The sequence below is a fragment of a genome, unplaced genomic scaffold (assembly GCF_019419815.1).
Source record: "Pyrus x bretschneideri cultivar Hongxiangsu unplaced genomic scaffold, Pyrus_bretschneideri_v1 Contig24, whole genome shotgun sequence".
Classification (NCBI taxonomy): domain Eukaryota; kingdom Viridiplantae; phylum Streptophyta; class Magnoliopsida; order Rosales; family Rosaceae; genus Pyrus; species Pyrus x bretschneideri.
The window spans coordinates 4,999,962-5,022,730 of NW_025999546.1; the positions used below are offsets into that span (position 1 = coordinate 4,999,962).

Sequence of the window (22,769 nt, forward strand, 5' to 3'; positions counted from 1 at the left end):
TGTTTAAAGATTTACTCTTTCCACTTGTGCATAAAGACGATCATAAATTAAAAGGTCATGATTGAATCTGCTAAGAAAGTCTCCTTGTTGATATTTAATTGATGCGCGAGCCGAAAGATTTCCAAATATAACTAATAGATGAGTTGATTTTAAAGATGTTGCCACTGCTCATATTTTCGCCTTTGAGAATGCTTCGGCTAGCGGGAGATACTGTCTAGTTGGAAGAGTAACACACTGTTCTGACGCAGTGAAAATTCTGCGGGATCTCTTCCATGTTCCCAAGCTTCCAGAGAAGTTGCTATATGCTAATACAATCGATTTGTTGCATGTTACTCTTTTCTAAGTTCTAGAGGGCACTTTTAAGGATGGAGCAGGTTTACAGGCATTATTGGTACCTTTCTATCTGAGGTTTTAAAATTTCCGTCTTGTATATTATTTGCAATATTCGCGTCTGAGGATATTTTGGGTTACTACTGGCATGCCAAGATCCTATTAATATATAACATCTTGATAAGCCGTTCTAGTATTTGAGAAACGCTTGTTTGGTATCCTATTTGAAATTTTTTATCATTTCTCATAACTTTTCTTAAGAACATTTCTTGAAAACAATTTTCTTTAAGACTAAAAAACTTGATTGGTTTGCGATTTAAAAATTTTATATCTTACGACTTAAACTAGACAAAGAGATCTAAAAAGATGGGGACGTTGGAGAGGGAGAAATAGGAGAGAGGAGGAAAGAAAGTAAGAGATGATTGAAAGAAAGGGAAAGAAGTGAGAGGATCGGACGAGATAGAGAGGAAGAGAAGTGAGAGAAAGAACCGAGAAAATGAAGAGAGTGGAAGAGAGAGAAAGAAGAAAAGAGAGACAGAGATATATTTGGAGAGAGAGGGGAGGAAGAAGAGAAAAGAAATGAGTGAGTTTAAGTTTAAAAACTCAGGAGTTGCTTAAGATCTTTGATGTATGGCTCATGTGTAATTAATAATGTTGCACAATAACTCTAAATGAAATACTTCAAGTTGAAATTGTCTTTACTGTCTTCAAAGAAATCCTAATTGAGGCACTCTTGATATATCTTGCAAATTAAGATTTCTTTCCCCAATATCGTCATTCTTCAATGTGTCTACGGCTGCAAACGTCAGGCGACAAGTGCCTATGTAACATGCCTTCGTACGAACGCACAGTCAATTCTTATGAACTTCCAGTGATGGCACAAAGTTGGTCCTAGCTAATGTTCAAATTGCCCTTAGTCACTCCCTATAAGGAAGGACACAGCAGATTTCTTTGACTAAATAAGCTAAATGTAGTTCAGGACCTTCAACTCACAAAAAGTCAAGCAGGAAAACATAGAACTGGAAGATCTTTTGAAATTGGTGATTTTGTGTATCTCCGGTTGGTACCTTACCAACAAAAGTCACTGGCTTTACATCCTTACCATAAACTGCATCCCCGGTTTTATGGACCCTTTGAGATTATTGCTAAGGTCGGACCTGTGGCTTACAAATTAAAGTTGCCACCTCATTCTAAGATTCACCCAGTTTTCCATGTTTCTTGTCTCAAGAAACAACTGGGCACGTCAGCCTCTACTACTTTGCCACTACCATCAATTCATGATGCGGGTTTGATTTAAGATGAACCAACAACTATCTTGGATCAAAGGGTAATTCAACGAGGTTCGACTCCAGTCACTGAAGTCTTGGTGCATTGGCAGAATCATCATGTTGCAGATACATCTTGGGAGAGTTTGGATGATTTGAAAGCACGATTTCCTGACTTCCAGCCTTGAGGACAAGGCTAATTTCAGGGGGTTTTTTTTTTGGTGTGTGGGGGGGGGGGGTTGGGTTAGTAAATGATAGGAATATGAGGGTAAAGGTTGTTGTATGACAATTGGGACAGTGCGAAGTGTCATCATATTAGTGAATAAAACTGTATTAGTTGTAAAGGTTGTGAGTCAGTTGTAATTGGTAAAGGTTGTTGGGGTTAGTTGCTATATAGCAGGAAGTGTAAGATACAATTGGATATGATGAAAATATTATTGTTCCTTCTTTTTCATATTCTCTCTCTACTTCTATGGCAGCTTAAGAGTCAAGGTCGATCAACGGTCTATCAGTAGCTCTCCTTTTTGGGCCTGTTTTTATTTTATATATTGCTTTGTTGTGTAGAGTTTTGTGTTTTGTTTAGGTTTAGGCCTTTCAAGCATAAATGGTATTCCCCTTTAATTAATGAAGTTTTATTCTTGACTAAAAATAAAAAATAAAAAATAAAGACAATTTTCCAAAATAAATAAATAAATAAGCTCATGAAGGCATGGAAAAACTGGCTTTTTGAATCATTTCTGATTAGGTGTTGAAATGTTTGCGAAGTGTTTGAATTTGAAATATCCTGCCCAACACATGTTTAGTCAACATTCAAAATAAACAATGACTTGCCATTTCTGAATGAGGATCCTTTTTGCATTGGCTTTACAAGGATCCTATGATCCTCATGGTCGTTTATTGTATATTATGCAATCAGTTTTTATTATATATTATTTATATTTAATTTTAAATAAAAAATTTAAAATAATTTTTAATCGCAGAATTTACAATAAACAGTTAAAATATAAAGATTCTTTAGGATTCTCATAATTTGAATTCTCAAGGGAATCAAATCCATTACAAAAGTATTCAGAGCTAAGGAAGACAAGTTGGCGACATTGACCTTTAATTTCCGGCTGATTTTTCACCATGAAAAACACAATTCTGAACCAAATTAAGCTTATTATTTCTTAGCTAGAGAGAGAGAGAGAGAGAGAGAGAGAGAGAGAGAGAGAGAGAGAGAGATGAGTACCGGAGAATCAAAGACTGTATGTGTAACAGGAGCTTCCGGTTACGTAGCATCATGGCTGGTGAAGCTCTTACTGCAAAAGGGTTATACCGTCAAAGCCACTGTTCGCGATCCAAGTCAGTATTTCTATATTTGCTCATATATAATGTTCAACTTCAAACAATTCATTCAATAATTTCAGATTCTGGGTTTTGCATATTATTTTGTTTACCAAAAGAAAAGTTGGGTATCCAAAATAATCATCATGCACACCTCGCCTTCTTACTTCCTTTTTTTTTTACCAACGACATCTCCCGTGCATCCAATTATTTTCTTTTTATTATTCTTGTTCATGTTTTTGTTTTGTCGTTGTTTGTGACTTTTCCTGCATCGTGTATTCTTAGTTGAACTCACTAGTTCTGTTTACAGATGATGCAAAGAAAACAGAACACTTGCTCTCATTAGATGGAGCAAAGGAGAGGCTTCATTTGTTCAAAGCGGATTTATTAGAGAAAGGATCATTTGACGCCGTAATTGATGGATGTGTAGGCGTTTTTCATACAGCATCGCCTGCACAATTTTCAGTCACTGACCCACAGGTCTGTCCCTTCACTTGATGCATACATCAAATAGTCTATCGTGTGTATGCGCTCGCAAATGCATAGAAAATCGATACACCTTCAAGAGAAATGATGTAGAAACTAGAATGATATTATTTCTTTTCCATATTTCAGGTAGAAATAATTGAGCCTGCAGTGAAGGGAACACTTAATGTTCTAAATTCATGCGCAAAATTCCCCGCTGTCAAGAGGGTGGTTATAACATCCTCTCTGGCTTCAGTAGGGTTGAGTGGAAAACCTCTGACCTCTGATGTGGTTATGGATGAAACATGGTACTCGGATCCACATTTTTGCGAGACGACCAAGGTACATGCCTTCCCATACTATTGAATAATTTTAGACAGAGGTAAGCTTAACACAATACAAAGTAGTACATGATGGACTACAAATTCATAAGAACTTCCTTCTTCATTTGTTCAGCAATGGTATCCTCTCTCAAAAACTTTAGCTGAGGAGGCCGCCTGGAAATTTGCCAAAGGAAATGGTATTGACTTGGTAACAATACATCCAGGGAATGCGATTGGTCCACCCTTACAGCCAACCCTTAATCTCTCCGTCGAGTTTCTTCTGAATTTAATGAGTGGTACAATTCACCCCCTTTATGTTAAAACACTATTCCTTGTGATACATCCAGGGTTTATTTGTTTTTGTTTCTCTTTTGTGCTCAGGTATCGAAACACCTTTTATAAACTATACATTTGTGGATGTTAGAGATGTTGCCTTTGCTCATATTCAAGCATTTGAAGTTCCTTCAGCTAGTGGTAGATATTGTTTAGTTGCACAAGTTGCTGATGGTCCCGATACTCTAAAGATTTTACGAGAGCTTTACCCCACATTGACCCTTCCTGAGCCTGGCAATCCTTCTGGCTCCAAGTTTCAAGTGTCCAAGGAGAAGGCAAAATGTTTGGGAATCACTTTCCTTCCTCTGGAAACAAGTCTCAAGGACACTGTTGAAAGCCTCATGGAGAAGGGCTTCCTCAAGTTTTGAATTCTGCAACCTGCAGCAACTTGTTAATTTAGTGCACGAGGCTATTGAATAAGTGGGAAATTAAGTTTGTTACATGCTTAAGTATTCCAAAGAGATGCTGGACATTATATTTCCAGTTAAATCTTTTAATGTAATCTGCAGAGAGCCTCAGAAGTGTCTTAAGAACATGCTTAGAAGTTGCTTTTGGATCTTTCATATATGGCTCATGTGTAATATGTAATGTTTCAAAATAACTCTAAGTAAAAAAGTTCCAAGTAGAAATTGTTTTACTTTACTGTCTTCAAAGAAATCGTAATTTGCAATTTCATCGTTCTTCAATGTGTCTGCCGTTGCAGACGTCAAGCCACAAGTGCCTATGAGACATGCCTTCGTACGAATGCCTGTCAATTCTTATAAACTTCGGGTGATGGCACAGAGCTGGTCCAAGCTAAATGTTCAAGCTGTCCTTACTCACTCTCTAGAAGGAAGGACGCAGCAGATTTCTCTGACTATATAAAGCTAGACGTCGTTCAAGGCCTTCAACTCTCGCAAAAATTGATAAGTGAATTTTCAGTTGAATTCATTTTTCTCAAAGCTTAAGAATGTACACTAGATCCAAACTAGGCAAATACGCCTCTAGTTTACTCTTTTGATGTGCTGTAGTATGATTACCAGTTGACGCATCTTCCAATTGTTCATCGTTCTAGCGGAAAACCACAACTTAAAAAGGTACAGATAGCTACCACTTTATTAGTGCCCCAATAGAGGGGAGTCTCTTGTACTTAGAGGTTGCTGCCAAAGCCAATGGGAGGCCAGGAGAAGTTCGAAGTTGTGTAGTTGGAATCATGGCTAGCCCTGCCTAAATAGGGGCCAACGGGCAAAATGAAATGAGGCCCTTTGATCATCTGCTGACGGTGAATTCTCCTGCCACCAGCTACCATACCTCTTCCTCCATTATGTATCCCAACTCGCTCCCTCATATAACTAACATGAAGAAAATTGTTCAAAATTGTTTGCCAAATCTAAGTTCGTGGGACTGCAAGCAAAAGAAGGGGAGAGAGACTAGTTTTACATAACTCTAACAAGCCTTCATCTCCCACTTTATCTCTCTTCGAGTCAGATTCTACACAAATTCAGGCCCTCCTCTTTTGCTTGCATGAAGGCAATTTACAGAAATAAAAATATAAAAAGCCCATCGAGATTCAACCCAGCTCATGAAGACTAGAAAACAAGTTAAGGGCTTTTGGATCCAGTTCCAAAAACGTAGGTTGGTTTTGGGACAAAGTCCGATTGTCAAAGAACCGACGAAGCTTAATACCATTCTTTAGCCACATTAATTAACTAATTTGACCAAAATAATAACAATCATATCCATATCTTCTAAATTCATACTTTATGAAATCATAATCGAATCGTAGAAAAATCTCGAGTGAGTCACCCAAATGTCCAACAGCTTTTCTAATTCAATTCACAAGATTCTCGAAACCATTGTTCACCAATATACTAAAACTAAGGCTAGAGTAACACAGTTAAGCCAAGCCTACTTCTCCGAAGAACGGAATTTCGGACCACTCAACGAAATCCAACATCAGGTTCTAGACCACTCAATGGAACCAAACTAAACTATGATCACCTATCGAAATGTACCAAGTACAAATACTTCTCATCGCCCCTAGAATGCGTATGGTTCCCATCGCGGATATACCAAGCAGAGCCATAGGCATAATCCCATTGTGCAAGCAAGTGATCACCCATCACAAATATATCAAGCATGATTACCCTTGAAAACATATGCTCCCTCATCGCCAATATACCAAGGAAAACCATATGCATAGTCTAATAACGTAGGCAGTGATCACACATCGCGGATAAACCAAGCATGATTATCCCTGAAATATGTATGGTCTCCCATCGCGGATATACCAAGCAGGACCATCCATGTACCTCTGCTATATGGTGTAGTCAATTCAACACACAATCTACCCTTACCTCAATCCCTATGATTTACAATATAGGCACATGCTCTATCAACTTCTCATGACTACTAATTATCTTGTCATACAAGCATAAAAGTTCTACATAATACTACGATCACATAGTCATAACATTTATCATACTTAACATTCACCTTACTAAAAAGATAATTAACACACATATATATCCCAATCATCATTAGTAGACAAGCTAAATCATGTTTAATAAACATAAGTCTATGGCTAAATATACAAAAATCATATTTCAATAGAAATCACATTTATAATACCAAGTCATATTCACAAATGATATTAATATAAGAAATTAAGGTAATAACCATATCACATATATTCAAGCCACTCTCTAACCAATGTAGGCCACTAGACTTCACTTAGTCTCCGGTAGTACTAATTTTAGTATTTAGAACGTTTCGAGACATGTTGACCAAAAGTCAACTCTCGATCAAAGGTAGGGTCCACAATTCTACAAAATTCGATCCGGCAGATCCACAAATTGGATTTTGGATCCGTAACATTCTAAAGTTCACATTATGCTTCTAAAATAACATACTTAAATTTCGTCGCGATCAGACGGTCGGATCTCTACCAATCAACAATTCTAGTGTCGCTCAATGCTTTATTTTACGAACTTACAAACTCAATTTGAGAAGATCTGCATGTTGGATTCCTGATCCATCAGTTTCTAATATCCTCAAATATTATGTACTATCACGTATTAAATTTTGATGATGATCCAACAATTGGATCATTGAATCATAAAATGATCAAGTAATGTACTTCACCATACTAGGTTCAAACTATTGAACTATATCAAACGGTTATCAATTTTGAAATTAGAACATTGAATTCAACTTAAAAAGACAGCATCGGCCCACAGGCCCTGCCCAGCCACACCTGCCTGCCGCATGTGGCGGCCGGCCAGCCAGGTTCGCCGAAAAAATCAACTATTTCCAAAAATTACCAAAATTGACATAAATAAAGATTTCAATGAGTAGAGCAAGTTTTATACCTGTGGCCAAATCCAATTTTTCCCTAAAAAGGCCCCAATTTCCCTTGAACCCGCTAGAACCCTAGAAAATGGTGTGCTTCGATTCGACCTCCATACTCACTCCGACGCCTCCACCACTGCTTGGGCTTTGTTCCTGGGGATGGGAGGAGTCTATTGGTGGTGGTCATCGAGGGTGAGGGTTGCCAGAGTGGCGGATTACCGCCATGGTGTCCCCGGAACCCACGGTTCCGTTCTTCGTCATACGGGGCCAAAACCCCGTCGATCTTGGGTGAAAAATGAAGAGTGAAGGCCGGTGAAGAGTTTCCTTGTGGTGGCTCGGTGAAACTCGTCGGGAAATCACAGGAATTTGACCAGGAACCCAACGGGTTCTGCTCTTCCGCCGGGTCGAGTTACTAGAAATGGGTACGGGATCCATGATCCCGAGCCTCTCCACTCCCTCCTTTCCCTCCCTGTTTTCCTTCTTGATTAGTCACCCTCATTCCTCTCTTCTCTCCCCATTCGTCGAGCCCCTCCTTTCTTCCTTCCTGAAACTCTCCTTTCCCTCTCTTTCGCTGCCATCAGGTAGCTTCTATATTTTTTATTTATTTTTATTAAAGAAACTTCTAAAACGTCCGTTCCTTTCTCGTCCAATTCACATACGCCTTTGTCTAAACGCTTGTGGGGTCAAGCCCATTAAAGAGCATTAAAAGTGATCCTCATAGGTCTACAGATTTAATAACTATTTTAAAAGAGGGTTATTATAAAAAATAATTTATAAGATTTGCATGATCAATAGAAATGGTTTCTAAGATTGAAAATCAATAAAAATGATCTCTAAGATTGTCTACCATCCATGATTTTGGTATTTCCGTTAAAAACTCTTTGGGCAATTTTTAAAATTTCATAACTTAATCGATTCTTAACCAAATTCGACCCATAATATATTAAAATGAAGATAAGAAAGTGTAGAACAAGATTATACCATTTGAAAGCCCAATGATTACTGAAGATGGCCGAAAAATAGACTGAAATGTGACTTGTCTTCGAGAAAACTGGAAACTTGCCAGAAACTAGGTAAACTTTAAACGTTCATAACTTCTTCAATACTCAACGAAATTGAGTTATTCAAAAAAAAAAAAATTCATACTTCTCTACGAGACGAAGAGAATGATATCTTTCTTTACTACTAATTCGTGGTTTGGCTGGAAAATTGCTCGAAAGTGGCTAACTCAAAAATGATTAGCCACTTTCGAGCCGTTATCCTGACTAAACCACAGCGAGTAGCCTTCGAAAAAGGTACAATTCTCTTTGTCTTGTCAAGAAGTATTATTTTCATTTTTGAATCACTCAATTTGGTCGAGTATTGAAGAAGTTATGAACGTTTAAAGTTTACCCAGTTTCCGGCGAGTTTTCCAGTTTTCCCGTAAACCAATCACGTTTCAGGCTATTTTCCGGCCATCACAAGCAAACATTGGGCTTTCAAATAGTTATAATCTTATTCTACACTTTCCTATCATTTTGATATATTATGGATCGAATTTGGTTAAGAAATGATTGAGTTACAAAGCTTTGAAAATTGTCCAAAATCGTTTTTAACGGAAGCACCAAAATCATAGATGTGGACAATCTCAGTGATCATTTCTATTGATTTTCAATCTCAGGGACCATTTCTATTAATCATGCAAATCTCATGGACCATTTTGTATAATAACCCTTTAAAAAATTCAAACTTTGTAATTAAGTAATTAAAATCTAAAATTAATATAAATTCTCAAAAATACTATAAAATCCCTTGAATACAAAATATGTAGATTACAATAGTGAAATCCAGGAACGGGATTTCACAATTTGTTTCCATTTTTGTCGTTTAGAGAGAGAGATAGTGATTTAAAGAGAGAAGATGAGGAAGGTCGTGTGCGTAACAGGAGCCTCCGGTTACATGGCATCATGGCCGGTGCGTAACAGGAGCCTTCGTTCTTTAAAGTCTGGGTTTTTATTGATTGACAATTCATGGCTTAGAGGCTAGCGCTGCAAGAGATGAAGAGTGCACCTATGATAATGTTTGCTAACAAAAAATTACTCGTCTCTATGCAGTATAAAAGCACTTTTCAGTTATTTCTCTTCGAAAGCCTTTCGAATGCTTTTCTAAGGAAAATTCAGATTTGTGTAGACAAAATTTTGATGTAATTTTAACACAAGCGATTCAACGTGGTAAAATAAATGTTTGTTACAAGTTACAACAATGAACTCTTATATGCTCACTTTCACTATGTACTTGACGTTGAATTGTAGACTTGTAGTTTCAACTGAAAATCGATCCGCATTTTACTCTGGACTTGAAGTTGAATTGTAGACTTGTAGTTTCAACTGAAAATCGATCATCATTTTTTGTGTTTTGGACATAACATTTATAAGATAAGAAATTTCAAATTCTGAAGAAAATAATTAGATATGGATTGAATTTTGCAGTGTCTATATATATACGTGTGTACTCTGGACTTGAAGTTGAATTGTAGACTTAGTAGTTTCAACTGAAAATCGATCCGCATTTTTTGAGTTTTGGACATAACATTTATAAGATAAGAAATTTCAAATTCTGAAGAAACTAATTAGATATGGAGAAATGCTCATATGCAACTAAGATTTAATTTCAGTAGTGTCACAATCTAATAAATGCAATAAATTGTCATGTGTTCCAAAAGTGCACTACTCGTCTAATAGATGATTGACAGGTGATGAATTAGTGACACTGAGAGAATCTCTCCCCATAATGACATTTGACAAAAGCACGGACCCTATTTGCTTTTTACACACAAATAGGGAGGGTGCACTGTTGGAGTAAATAAGTTCAGGTCCTATTTGGTGAACAACAATTGTAATATTCAAACACAAATAGGGAGGGTTGGAGTAATTACCTCTCTGGTTCTTCTGAAATTCTGAATGCACGTGAAGCGTTTGGAGAAAGGCCAATTCTAAAACTTACTTCTTTTTCTCCCTTTGAACAATTCAGTCAGACTTTTCCCAAAAAATATTAAAAAAGTAGAATAAATTTTCTGTCAATACTTTCTTAGTTTCATAGATTGATCCGCAGACAGCCACAACAATACGTCTTCATAAACTTTCTTAGTTTATTAGTTTTATAGCATTTATTGAATGCTATAAAAAGCGGTTTGTGGTGTAGACTGTAGTGTAAGCTTGTTAATTCTGAGCCCTAGAGAGAGATGAGTACCGGAAAAACAAAGACTGTATGTGTAACAGAAGCGTCTGGCTACATAGCATCATGGCTGGTGAAGCTCTTACTGCAAAAGGGTTATAACTTCAAAGCCACTGTTCGCGATTCAAGTCAGTACTTCTATACTTGCTCATATGTAATGTTCAACTTCAAACAATTCATTCAATAATTTCAATTTCTGGGTTTTGTATATTGTTTCGTTTGTTCACCAAAATAAAAGTTGGGTATCCAAAATAATCATCATGCACAGACACCTCGCCTTTTTTTTTTTTTTTTTTTATCATTAGGGTGGCGTCACTGACGTGCAAGATGACTATTTTGAGTACCAATGATATCTCCCGTGCATCCAATTATTTTTGTTTTATTATTCTTGTTCTTGTTTTCCGGTGCCAATTGAAACCTCACGGTGAGTTGGTTATCGTTAACCACTTTTGCTGCTTCCTGTATTGTTAGTTCAACTCACTAGTTTTGTTTACAGATGATGCAAAGAAAACAGAACACTTGCTCTCTTTGGATGGAGCAAAGGAGAGGCTTCATTTGTTCAAAGCGGATTTATTAGAAGAAGGATCATTTGACACCGTAGTTGATGGATGTGTAGGTGTTTTTCATACAGCATCACCTGCACAAATTTCAGCCACTGACCCACAGGTCTGTCCCTTCACTTCATCCATGCATCAAATATTCTAGCGTGTGTGCGCGCTCCCACAAAAGCATAGAAAATCAACCTACGTTCAAGACAAATGGTGTAGAAACCAGAATGATATATTTCTGTTCTCTCTATTTTAGGCCGAAATAATTGAGCCTGCAGTTAAAGGAACACTTACTGTTCTAAAATCATGCGCAAAATTCCCCGCTGTCAAGAGAGCAGTTTTAACTTCTTCTATGGCTTTAGTAAGGATGAGTGGAAAACCTCTGACGTCTGATGTGGTTTTGGACGAAACATGCTATTCGGATCCACTTTTTTGCAAGAAGACAAAGGTACGTGCGTTCCCATACTATTGAACAATTTGGACATAGATGTAAGCTTCACACAAGACAAAGCAGTACATGATGATGAACTACAAACTCATAAGAACTTCTTCATTTGTTCAGCAATGGTATCCTCTCTCAAAAATTTTAGCTGAGGAGGCCGCCTGTAAATTTGCCAAAGGGAATGGGATTGACTTAGTATTGATACATCCAGGGTTTGTGATTGGTCCACCCTTACAGCCAACTCTTAATCTCTCCGTCGAGTTTCTTCTGAATATAATGAGTGGTACAATTCACCCCCTATTGTTAGAACACTATTCCTTGTGATGCAAGCAGTTGATTTTGTTATGTTTCTCTTTTGTGCTCAGGAATTGAAATACCATTTGTAAACTACACATTTGTGGACGTTAAAGATGTTGCCTCTGCTCATATTCAAGCATTTGAAGTTCCTTCAGTGAGCGGCAGATATTCTTTAGTTGCCCACGTTGCTGACCGTACCGATACTCTTTAAGATTTTACGAGAGCTTTACCCCACATTGAGCCTTCCTGAGCTTGGCAATCCTTCGGACTCAAAGTTTCAAGTGTCCATGGAGAAAGCAAAAGGTTTGGGAATCACTTTCCTTCCTCTGGAAACGAGTCTCAAGGACACTGTTGAAAGCCTCAAGGAGAAGGGCTTCCTCAAGTTTTGAATTCTGCAACGTGCAGCAATTTGTTAATTTAGTGCACGAGGCGATCGAATAAGTGGGAAATTAAGTTTGTTTTATGCTTAAATATTCCAAAGAGATGCTGGACAACATATTTTTCCTGTTAAATATTTTAAATTAATCTGCAGAGAGCCTCAGAATTGTCTACGAAAATGCTCAGAAGTTGCTTAAGATCTTTGATGCAGGCTCATGTGTAATTAATAATGTTGCACAGTAACTGTAAATGAAATAGTTCAAGTTGAAATTGTCTTTACTGTCTTCAAAGAAATCCTAATTAAGGCACTCTTGATATATCTTGCAAATTAAGATTTCTTTCCCCATTATTGTCGTTCTTCAATGTGTCCTCGGTTGCAGACGTTAGGCGACAAGTGCCTATGTGACATGCCTTCGTACGAACGCACAACTGTCAATTCTTATGAACTTCCGGCGATGGCACAGAGCTGGTCCTGGCTAAATATTCAAATTGCTTACCAGTTGATGCATCTTCCCAACTGATCATCGTTCTCGCGAAAAACCACACATCTTAACCCTTTACCCGTATTTTTAGCTCGATATGACAGAAACTTTGAGATTAAGAAAATTGAGATTGGCCCCTTATAAGAAAATTATCCTTGGAAGGATGGAAACTTTGTGTAGAGTGCAGCTTCACTAGGACTTTTGTTGAATCCGCCACTGCTGAAGTAAGAGTCAATCTCACTGTACCAAACTCGGGTGGCTTGCTTGAGTCCTTACAGTGCTTTGTTTAATTTATACACCTTCTCTTCTTCATTTGGGGAACAATCAATTATCTGGAAAGTTGATGGAATGGTTGGGCCAGCTTATGAATCTTGTTGCACTGAGTTTGTATATTCTCTCATGCCAATCTGCTCATAATCATTAGTGAGCTTGTGGAATAAAATGTCGTCTTTGATCCAAGGGAAGTTCTAGTATTTTTGGTTTATTTAGTTCAATTATCAACAATCACGTCATATTGTTTACAAATTTGGTCTGGTTAACATTAGCAAAAAAATTACTTGACTTTTAATTTACATCTTGAAGAATGATTTCATAGGTTAGTAAGTCGGTCTTGTTCATGAATTTACGGGTCTCAAATACGTATTTTGTTCGTGTGCTTATGTTCTTTTCGAAATATTTATACGAGGTACTCACAACAGGACTAACAATGCCTTGCCCCCCAAGAAATTGCCGAGATGGCAAATAACAGAAAACGAACTAACTGTATTTTATCTTAACCAACCTCACCCAATCCTAATTACCAAAACCGCCTCATAACTGAATGTTGGTGATTCTGCTAATTAAAAAAATCTAGTGGCAAAAATTAAAACTTATCTATAATTTTATCCCCCATTTGGAATGAAAAATCCCCAAAAAACCCTCATCTTCTTACCATTTCTTATTAAATAAGTAAATACAAGCAGAGCAGTACACACACACATTCTCATGCATCGTCGTCTTCCTCCCAAAGCATCAACCTTTCACTAGAATTAGTACTGCAGAATCCCTACATTCATCTTCTCCATCAAAACCCATTTCCCAGAAATCAAAACAACCCACTTCCATTCTTCAAGATTTCATCTTTGTCGTCTCCAATGGCGACTTCTTCGTCTTCCTCCTCCCACCATGATAATCCACAAAAGGTTCAATTCCCGTTGGACTCGGCCGCGTATAAAAACCTCCAAAAAATTGGCTTCGGCAGGCAAGGCCATCGTCTACAAGGCCATCTGCGTTCCCTTGAACTCTGCAATCGTCGCAATCAAGTCCGTCAACCTCAATCAATCCACGGCCGATTTCGAGAGCAAGCTACGCGGCACCAAGACCTTTTCTCTTTTCCACCGCAACATTCTCAGCCACCATTGCTCCTTCACCACCGCTGACCGCCGTCTCTGGGTGGTCATGCCGTTCATGGCCTTCGGCTCTCTGCAGTCCATAATCTCCTCTGCTTTCCCGCAAGGATTACCAGAGCCCTGCATTGCTGTCGTCCTGAAAGAGACGCTAAACGCCATGTCGTATCTCCATGGCCAGGGACACGTCCACGGCGACATCAAGCCCGAAAATATCTTGGTCGACTCTGATGGGTCCGTTAAGCTCGCCGATTTTGGGGTCTCTGCTTCTTTCTACGGCGCCGATCATTCAACTGGGACAAACTACACTTCGGCAACAGCCTATAGGGTGGCGCCCAATGAAGGTGGATTCAAGGCGGATATCTTGGCATTTGGGATGACGGCGCTCGAATTGGCTGACGGTGGCTCTCCTATGTCTGGCCTGTCGCTGTTTTTGGAGTCTGAGATTCTGAAGGTCAAGAAGAGGTACCAGTTTTCTGATTGCGAAAACATCATCAAAGATTTCAAGAACAAGAAGTACTCTGTGGCTTTCCTGGACATGATGGGTCCTTGCCTTGATCAGGACCCTGCAAAGAGGCCGGCAGCAGAGACGCTGCTGAAGCACTCGTTTTTCCACAACTGCAGGGGCAAGGATTTTCTGGCAGAGACTATGCTTCGGCATTCGGAGAGTGTTGAGGAGAGGTTGAAGAAAAGAAATTGGGGTTTGGGTGACTTGTTGGACCCTAATGAAAGTGATTAGTAGGATTTTTTTTCCAGGAAATTGAATTTGCAGAGAGTTTGCTTTTTGAAAAAATTGGTGAACTTTTTGGATGCTATTTTCATGGTTTAGGAAAGAGAGAGAATTGAGATGTACTATAAAGTGTTTAGACTCTGATTACATCATATGGAATTTGTCATTTGTAAAGAAGCAAAGAATTAAAGATCATTTGATGTTGGATTGATAGTTCTTTGTTTTGTATATTGTTTCGTTCAGCGAAAGAAATTTAGGATCTTTCGGTGTAGGTCTTCATCTGAAGTTCAATTGCCAGTTAAGGGAATGCCTTGAACTGTTTTTGACATTCTTGCTAGCTTTTAGCGATCAAGCTTATTAGCCACAACTATATGCATAAATGATAGAGTTGAAACAGTTCGTGTCAAATTTGTATTCTCTTTTTTGGACACTTCTTGGCTCTTTCCCCGGAAGAAGTCATCCCTTGGTCTTGTAGATCACAATTTGAAATGTATGCAGAAATAACTCGTTACAAAAACAAAAAGAACAATTTCTGCACACATGAAATATTGAAATTGTGATTGGCAGGTACGCTATTTGCAATTGGGGAATCGAGTAGTTGCCTTCTTTTTTTCGGTTATGGATACTAAGGTTGGCCTAGCTAAATTGCCAATTGAACCCTTGGCAATTCTGTCTTGCATATTAGTTGTAGTATTCGTGTCTAAGGATATTTGGGTTACAACTGGCATGCCTGAGATCCTATTAATATAGAACAACATCTTTATCAAGCCTATATCGTCCTAGCCCTTGAGAAACTTAAGTATTTCATAAAGAATCCCTACCCGTTTGGCCTATTCTTTTCTGTTTTCAGTATTTTTTTTTGGTCTGAAGTACTGTGAGTGATGTACAAACTGAAAGTGAAATGGTCTGAAGTACAGTGAGTGATTTGCATATTCTTCGTAGTTGCTAATTTGTGTGACAGATAATTTGGACTTCAGATTTGATAGTTTAACGTCTCTGTGTTCTTCACAGATGTGCAGATGACAAACCATCCTCTTGAGGTGACTTTGAAGGATACCGTGGAAAGTTTGAAGGAGAAAAACTTCTCGCCATGGATCAAGTGGGACTTATCGTTGTAACATCAAATCCCATTTTATCAACTACGTAAAAATTTGTTACAGAAAATAATTGGTGTTTCACAAAACTCTTGCATGAGACTTCTTTCTGGGAATTTTAATTGTACTTTGGAATTTGTTTCAATTGCGTTTTAATTACTGTGAAATATGAAGTTTGAAATTTGTATTGGATCCTGAACATTCTGAAATCCCAAGTCGAAAATGTCTAAGTAGAATCCCAACACAACCGCTCTGAGTTGGAAGACAATAAAGGCACTCGAAGCAATCCAAGTACGCCCAACGTTTGGCCTGGGCTGACTTCGACTCCAACTTATTTGCACATCAACAAATGTTGGTGAAAAAAAAATAACATGTTTGTTAAACTCTAATGTAACAGGTCTGTTGGGAAATTAATTTAAATTTGGAACTTTCCCACATAAACTAGTAGTCCATTTATAAATATATGCAGAAACAAACACTCCCATACACATTTTTTGTTTCCATCTTTTGCATTAGATTTTGTATAAACTGGTGTCCAAGGTCGTCAATGTGATGGCACTTTGAACTTTCTTTGTGGCCGGCGTGGCGGCATTGACTTGGTGTCTAAGGTTGTCCGCTCCTTGGCACTGCTTCCTTTTCAGAGAGAGATGGCAAAATTTGGAAGTTATTGATCTAGCTTCCAATAGAATACATGGCACTGCTTCCTTTGGCAACATGACAGCTCTTACCTATTTTTATCTTTTGTTCAAAAATGTCAAGGGTGGAATTCCGAGCTCCATAGGGATACTTTGCAACTTGAAGTTTTTCCTTGTATCAGCTAATAACCTAACAGGAACTCCACTTGAAGTTACACAAACTGCATTTCTAGGTATCCACTGGTTCTAACATCCTCCATCGTATCAATTGTATTTACTGGGAAACCTCTTTCTGCTGATGCAGTAGTTGATGAATCTTGGTTTTCAGATCCAGCTTTCTGTGAAAAATCAAAGGTTTGTACACAACATACGCTAATTTAATTTTATGACGCCGTTGAAGGCTTAAAGGAGAAGAACTTCTTCTAATCATGGAAATCGTTGTTGTTCGGCTAGTCAGCAAAATCGTCGACAATTCATGACATATCTACTTGTATCTTCTCTCATGCCATTCTGCTCATAAGTTGTAGTATTTAAATTTATTTACTTTAGTTATCAATAATTACGTTGTATTGTTTACAAAATTTATTTTAAACTTTGGTCTCTCTAGTCTTGAAGAATGATTTCAATAGGTTAGTTGGTCGGTCTTGTTCCTAGAATTGGGTCTCAAATACGTATTTTGTTTGTACGCTTATATTCCTTTCGAAATATTTATACGAGGTACTCACAACAGGACTAACAATGCCTTGCCTCCCAAGACAATGCTGAGATGGCAAATAACAGAAAACGAACTAACAGAATGTTGATGATTCTGCTAATTAAAAAAAACTAGGGCAAAAAGTAAAACTTATCTATAATTTCAACCCAAAATTGGAACATAAAATCCTCAAAATACCCTCATCTTCTTATTATATAAGCAAGTACAAGCAGAGCAGTACACACACACACATTCTCATGCATCGTCGTCTTCCTCCTAAAGCATCAACCTTTCACTTGAATTAGTACTGCAGAATCCCTACATTCATCTTCTCCATCAAAACCCATTTCCCAGAAATCAAACAACCCACTTCCATTCTTCAAGATTTCATCTTTGTCGTCTCCAATGGCGACTTCTTCGTCTTCTTCCTCCCACCAAGATAACCCACAAAAGGTCCAATTCCCGTTGGACTCCGCCGCGTATGAAAACCTCCAAGAAATTGGCTCCGGCGACAAGGCCGTCGTCTACAAGGCCGTCTGCGTCCCCATGAACTCTGCAATCGTTGCAATCAAGTCCGTCGACCTCAACCAATCGACGACCGATTTTGAGGGCAAGCTACGCGACACCAAGACTCTGTCTCTCTCCCACCCCAACATTCTCAGCGACCATTGCTCCTTCACCACCGCCGAGGGCCGTCTCTGGGTGGTCATGCCGTTCATGGCCTTCGGCTCTCTGCAGTCCATAATAATCTCATCCCCAGCTTTCCCGCAAGGATTACCAGAGCCCTGCATTGCTGTCTTCCTGAAAGAGACGCTAAACGCCATGTCGTACCTCCATGGCCAGGGACACGCCCACGGCGACATCAAGCCCGGAAACATCTTGGTTGACTCTGATGGGTCCGTTAAGCTCGCCGATTTCGGGGTCTCTGCTTCTTTCTACGGCGCCGATCATTCAACTGGGACAAATGACACTTCGGCAACGCCAACTGAGACAAACGAGACTTCGATGCCTGATAGGGTGGCGCCCTACGGAGATGGATGCAAGGTGGATATCTGGGCATTTGGGATCACGGCGCTGGAATTGGCTCGCGGCTGTCCTCCCCTGTCTGGCCTGCCACCGTTATTGGAGTCTCAGATTCTAAAGGTCAAGAACAGGTACCAGTTTTCTGACTACGAAAGCATCATCAAAGATTTCCAGAACAAGGAGTACTCTGTGGCTTTCAAGGACTTGGTGGGTTCTTGCCTTTATCAGGACCCGGCGAAGAGGCCGGCGGCAGAGACGCTGCTGAAGCACTCGTTTTTCGATAACTGCAGGGGCAAGGATTTTCTGCTGGAGACTGTGCTTCGGCGTTTGGAGAGCGTTGAGGAAAGGTTCAAGAAAAGAAATAGGGGTTTGGGTGACTTGTTGGGCAAGGAAGAATTTGGAGGTGATCAAGCTAAAGTTGGACCCTAATGAAAGTGATCAGTAGGATTTTTTCAGGAAATTGAATTTGCAGAGAGTTTCCTTTTTGAAAAAATTGGTGAACTTTTTGGATGCTTTTTTCATGGTTGAGGAGAGAGTTGAGTTTTAGAGCATTAAGTTTCATGTATGACATGTGCTATAAAGTGTTTAGATTCTGATCACATCATTTGGAATTTGTCATTTGTAAAGAAGCAAAGAATTAATGATCATTTGATGTTGGATTGATAGTTCTGTGTTTTGTATATCGTTTCATTCAACAAGAGAAAATCCTAAAATTTTCGGTGTGGGTCCTCATCTGGAGTTCAAGTGTATTTCTTGCAGTCCAATTAATGCAAGGCCTTGAACTGGTTCGACATTCTTTCTAGCTGTTAGTGATCAAGCTTATTAGCCAAAACTTTATGCATAAATGATAGAGTTGAAACAATTCGTATCAAATCTGTACTCTGTTTTGGACACTTCTTGTCTCTTTCCCGGAACAAGTCGTCTCTCTATCCCGTAAATAACAGTTTGACAAGTATGCAGAAATAACTCGTTACAAATACAAAAAGGACAATTTCTGCACACATGAAAATTGTGATTGGCAGGTAAATAAGACGCTATTTGCAATTGGAGGAACCAAGTATCTGCCTTCTTATTTTTTGGTTATGGATACTATGGTCGGCCTAGCTCAATTGCCAATTGAACCCTCGGCAATAACTATAGTCAATGTTTGCTACTTTGCCTTGTACATATACATCCCTATCTAATGTGGTCGTACTATTCTTGGTTCAACTCATAGTTCTGTTCATGTATGCTACAGATGATTCAAAGAAAACAGAACACTTGCTCTCACTAGATGGAGCAAAAGACAGGCTGCATTTGTTCTAAGCAGATTTATTGGAAGAAGGATATTTCGATGCTGCAGTTGATGGATGTGAAGGCGTTTTTCACACAGCATCACCTGTACTATTCTCGGCTACTGACGCACAGGTTTGTCCCTTCACTTTATGCTTCATATACTCTATCATGTGTTCCCTGTGTGGACGTGTAGAAAGAATAAGTTCAAGACAAATGATGTGGAAACCGGCATGATATTTCTGTCCATATGTCAGGCAGAACTAGTTAACACAGCCGTGAAAGGAAAGCTTAATGTTCTAAAACCATGTGTGAAATTTCCAACTGTCAAGAGAGGGGTTATGACATCGTCCAGGGCTACAGTAATGATGAGCGGAAAACCTCTGACCTCTGATGTAGTTTTGGATGAAACGTGGTATTCAGATCCACTTATTTGCGAGAAGTACAAGGTATGTATGAATGTTCCGATTCTTATTATCTTTTTTTGTTGTTAATTTGTTATATTTCTGTGTCGCGCCAAAACAAAATCTAATGTAATCTAATCACCAAACCAGATGTCTGGGTGCAATTATAAAAGAGATAAATAATGCTTAGTATTATCTGCCCTTTTTCTTTTTGTTCTGCAGAAAAGCCTGCCAGGGAATTTGCTGAAGGAAATGAGATTGACTTAGTTACAATACATCCGAGGTTCGTGATTGGTCCACTCTTACAGCTTCCATTTTTCTTTTCCACTTATTTTTTTATTGAAGCAGTTGATTGGCTTATGTTTCATCTATTGTACAGGTACCCAACCAACTGTTTCAAACTGCAGATTCGTTGATGTAAGGGATGTCGCCTCTGCTCACATTCAGGCATTTGAAAATTTCGAGGTTCTGAAGATTTTACGCGAACTTTACCCCCACTTTGCTTCTTGAAAAGTAAGTTTCATATGCAAAATACCACAAATTTGTGTAGAATTAAACGTGGTCAAATCTGTTTGAAGGTAAGTTCCTTCAGAGAGTAGAAATAAATATAAGATTTGGACTTGGAAACGAAATCTGTACCAGTTAGCAATTTCTTACAATAATTACAGATGCTTGTACAAAATAACTCAATTTTGTACACCGAAAGCTCGACATTTCTATTACAAGAATTATTTCCAAGGGATTTATTATTTAATTGTTTTTGGTGATTGTTGGCAGATTTGAGATTGCCAATACTTCAGACCCAAGATATCACGTATCCTCAGAGAAAGCAAAAGGTTTGGGACTTGGTTTCCACCCATTGGAAATCACCTCTGAGGGACACTGTTGAAAGCATGAAGGAGAAGGGCTTCCTGCAGATCTGATTTATCCAACTCGGACAACAGTTCAAGTATCTTCGGCAGCGGAAGTTTGATTTCTGTTTCCTGTTTCCAAAGAGATGATGAAAGTCATCAGTATCCTGTTTCCAATGAAAATAATATGGCCTAGCAGCCATGCTCGATCCATTGAGATTCAGTTATGCGTCACTTTGATTCGTTGCTCTCCCAAAAAATAACAATGTGTTTCCCGTCAAGACTTTCTTAGTTTCTTAGATTGATCGGCAGACAGCCACATAGGTGACTAGGCCTCAGTGTTCAAATTCACTACTTTAAAAGAATCTTTGTTAAAGCACCCCTAGTTAAGGAGTGTCTAAGGACGTTTCCTCACGTGTTGGGGTTTTATCTTGTCAAATCGATGTGCACTCTAGTTAATTTGTAGCTTCCCCTTGCTGTCGTAGTACATGATTGACATCTGTTTGCAGTAATGTTCTTGTGATTTAACAGAATACAGGAGTGTAACATGTTCCGTGGAGATAACGGCGGTGGTGACTGATTTTTGGGTGCTGGAGATTAGGATTTTTACTGTTAATTTATTTATTTTTTGGTTGTCTACGGGCTTAAATTTGTATGGGCCTCCTTCTGTGGCTGGGGTTGTAGCTCTTCTTTTTGGGCTTGTCTTCTATTTTATGTAGGGGTGTGCTATCCACACACCATTTTTTACTTCTCACACACTTCTTATTAATTTATGTCCGTTGATCTTTTTCAATTCATCTGATCCGATGGTTGAAAACTAAAAAGGTGTGGGAGAAGTAAAAAGAGGTGTGTGGATATCACACCCCTTTTATGTATTGCTTTGTTGTGTAGGGTTTTGTGTTTTGTTTTAGGTTTAGGCCTTTCTAGCACTAATTGTAAGTTTTATTCTTGACCAAAAAATAAAAAAAATATGGACAATTTTCCAAAATAAATAAATAAATAAGCTTAGAAAGGCATGAAAAAACTGGTTTGTTGAATAATTTCTGATTAGGTGTTGAAATGTTTGCAAAGTGTTTGAATTTGAAATGTCCTACCAATACTAATATTTCTTCTTCCTACATAATATTTTTCTATTTTGTTTTGTCAACATTCATAATAACTATAATTTGCCATAACATAAGTTTTAGTGAGAGATTCTCTCTCATAGCCATTTCATGTCCCAGTGGTGTGACTTGGCAGATCCATGTTTGTCACACGTTTAAAAAACAAACCAACTGTGTAATAAAAATTTATTACATGGTTAAATGGTTGCAAGAGAAAATTTCTCAATACTTAAAGCTGAAAACCATATCGAATGAACTGCATGTTATTTTGTTTACCAAAAGAAAAATTCCTACATGTAAATCATTAGTTAAGTTTCAGAATAACTATAAATGAAAAGTTCAAGTTCGAATTATTACTTTACTGAGCACAGGAATCTCATTTTATTGTAGCAAAAACCCGACTGTAGGGCCTTTGTCGAGACGTGTATTATTGTATAAGATATATGAGAAAAAAAAAGGCGAAATAGTGAAATAAATAAGGGTCATATATATACGGTCCCTATGATGGTCAGTATCCTGTTTTTGCTAGAATAAAACGAGATCAGTGCTAAGAAGTTGTTGCTTTGCTTCACTACTTTTGAAGAAATCTTGGTTAAAGGACTCTTCATATTTCTTGCAAATATTTGGAATAAGTTACCCCTAACTTAGGTTTAGCTCCGGCCCAACACTTGTTTAGTCAACATTCAAAATAAACCAACACTTGTTTAGTCAACATTCAAAATAAACAATGAGAGAGGATCCTCGCCGGATTTTCTTTGTGAGGACGTACATTATGCAACCAGTTTTTGTCAAGTACTGTTTATATTTAATTTTAAATAAAAAAGTTTATAATGATTTCTAACTGCA

At 38.3% G+C, this 22,769-nt stretch overlaps 2 protein-coding genes and 3 pseudogenes across 2 annotated transcripts; all 5 read left to right on the forward strand.

The window, feature by feature from the left end:
- Positions 1–2,748: 2,748 nt before the first annotated feature.
- LOC103957668 (phenylacetaldehyde reductase-like) lies at positions 2,749–4,679 on the forward strand. Its single transcript, XM_048586025.1, has 5 exons — positions 2,749–2,939; positions 3,232–3,401; positions 3,537–3,728; positions 3,843–4,005; positions 4,091–4,679. The coding sequence occupies exons 1-5, from the start codon at positions 2,819–2,821 to the stop codon at positions 4,408–4,410; spliced, it is 966 nt and encodes a 321-aa protein (XP_048441982.1). The 5' UTR covers positions 2,749–2,818; the 3' UTR covers positions 4,411–4,679.
- A 5,913-nt stretch (positions 4,680–10,592) lies between these two features.
- On the forward strand, positions 10,593–12,295 carry LOC103957593 (annotated as a pseudogene).
- A 1,448-nt stretch (positions 12,296–13,743) lies between these two features.
- Positions 13,744–14,856, forward strand: LOC103957667 (annotated as a pseudogene).
- A 2,786-nt stretch (positions 14,857–17,642) lies between these two features.
- LOC103957665 (serine/threonine-protein kinase BLUS1-like) lies at positions 17,643–18,760 on the forward strand. Its single transcript, XM_009369859.2, has one exon. It carries the CDS (start codon positions 17,676–17,678, stop codon positions 18,720–18,722), a length of 1,047 nt encoding a protein of 348 aa, XP_009368134.2. The 5' UTR covers positions 17,643–17,675; the 3' UTR covers positions 18,723–18,760.
- A 757-nt stretch (positions 18,761–19,517) lies between these two features.
- Positions 19,518–20,892, forward strand: LOC108867962 (annotated as a pseudogene).
- Positions 20,893–22,769: the final 1,877 nt, after the last annotated feature.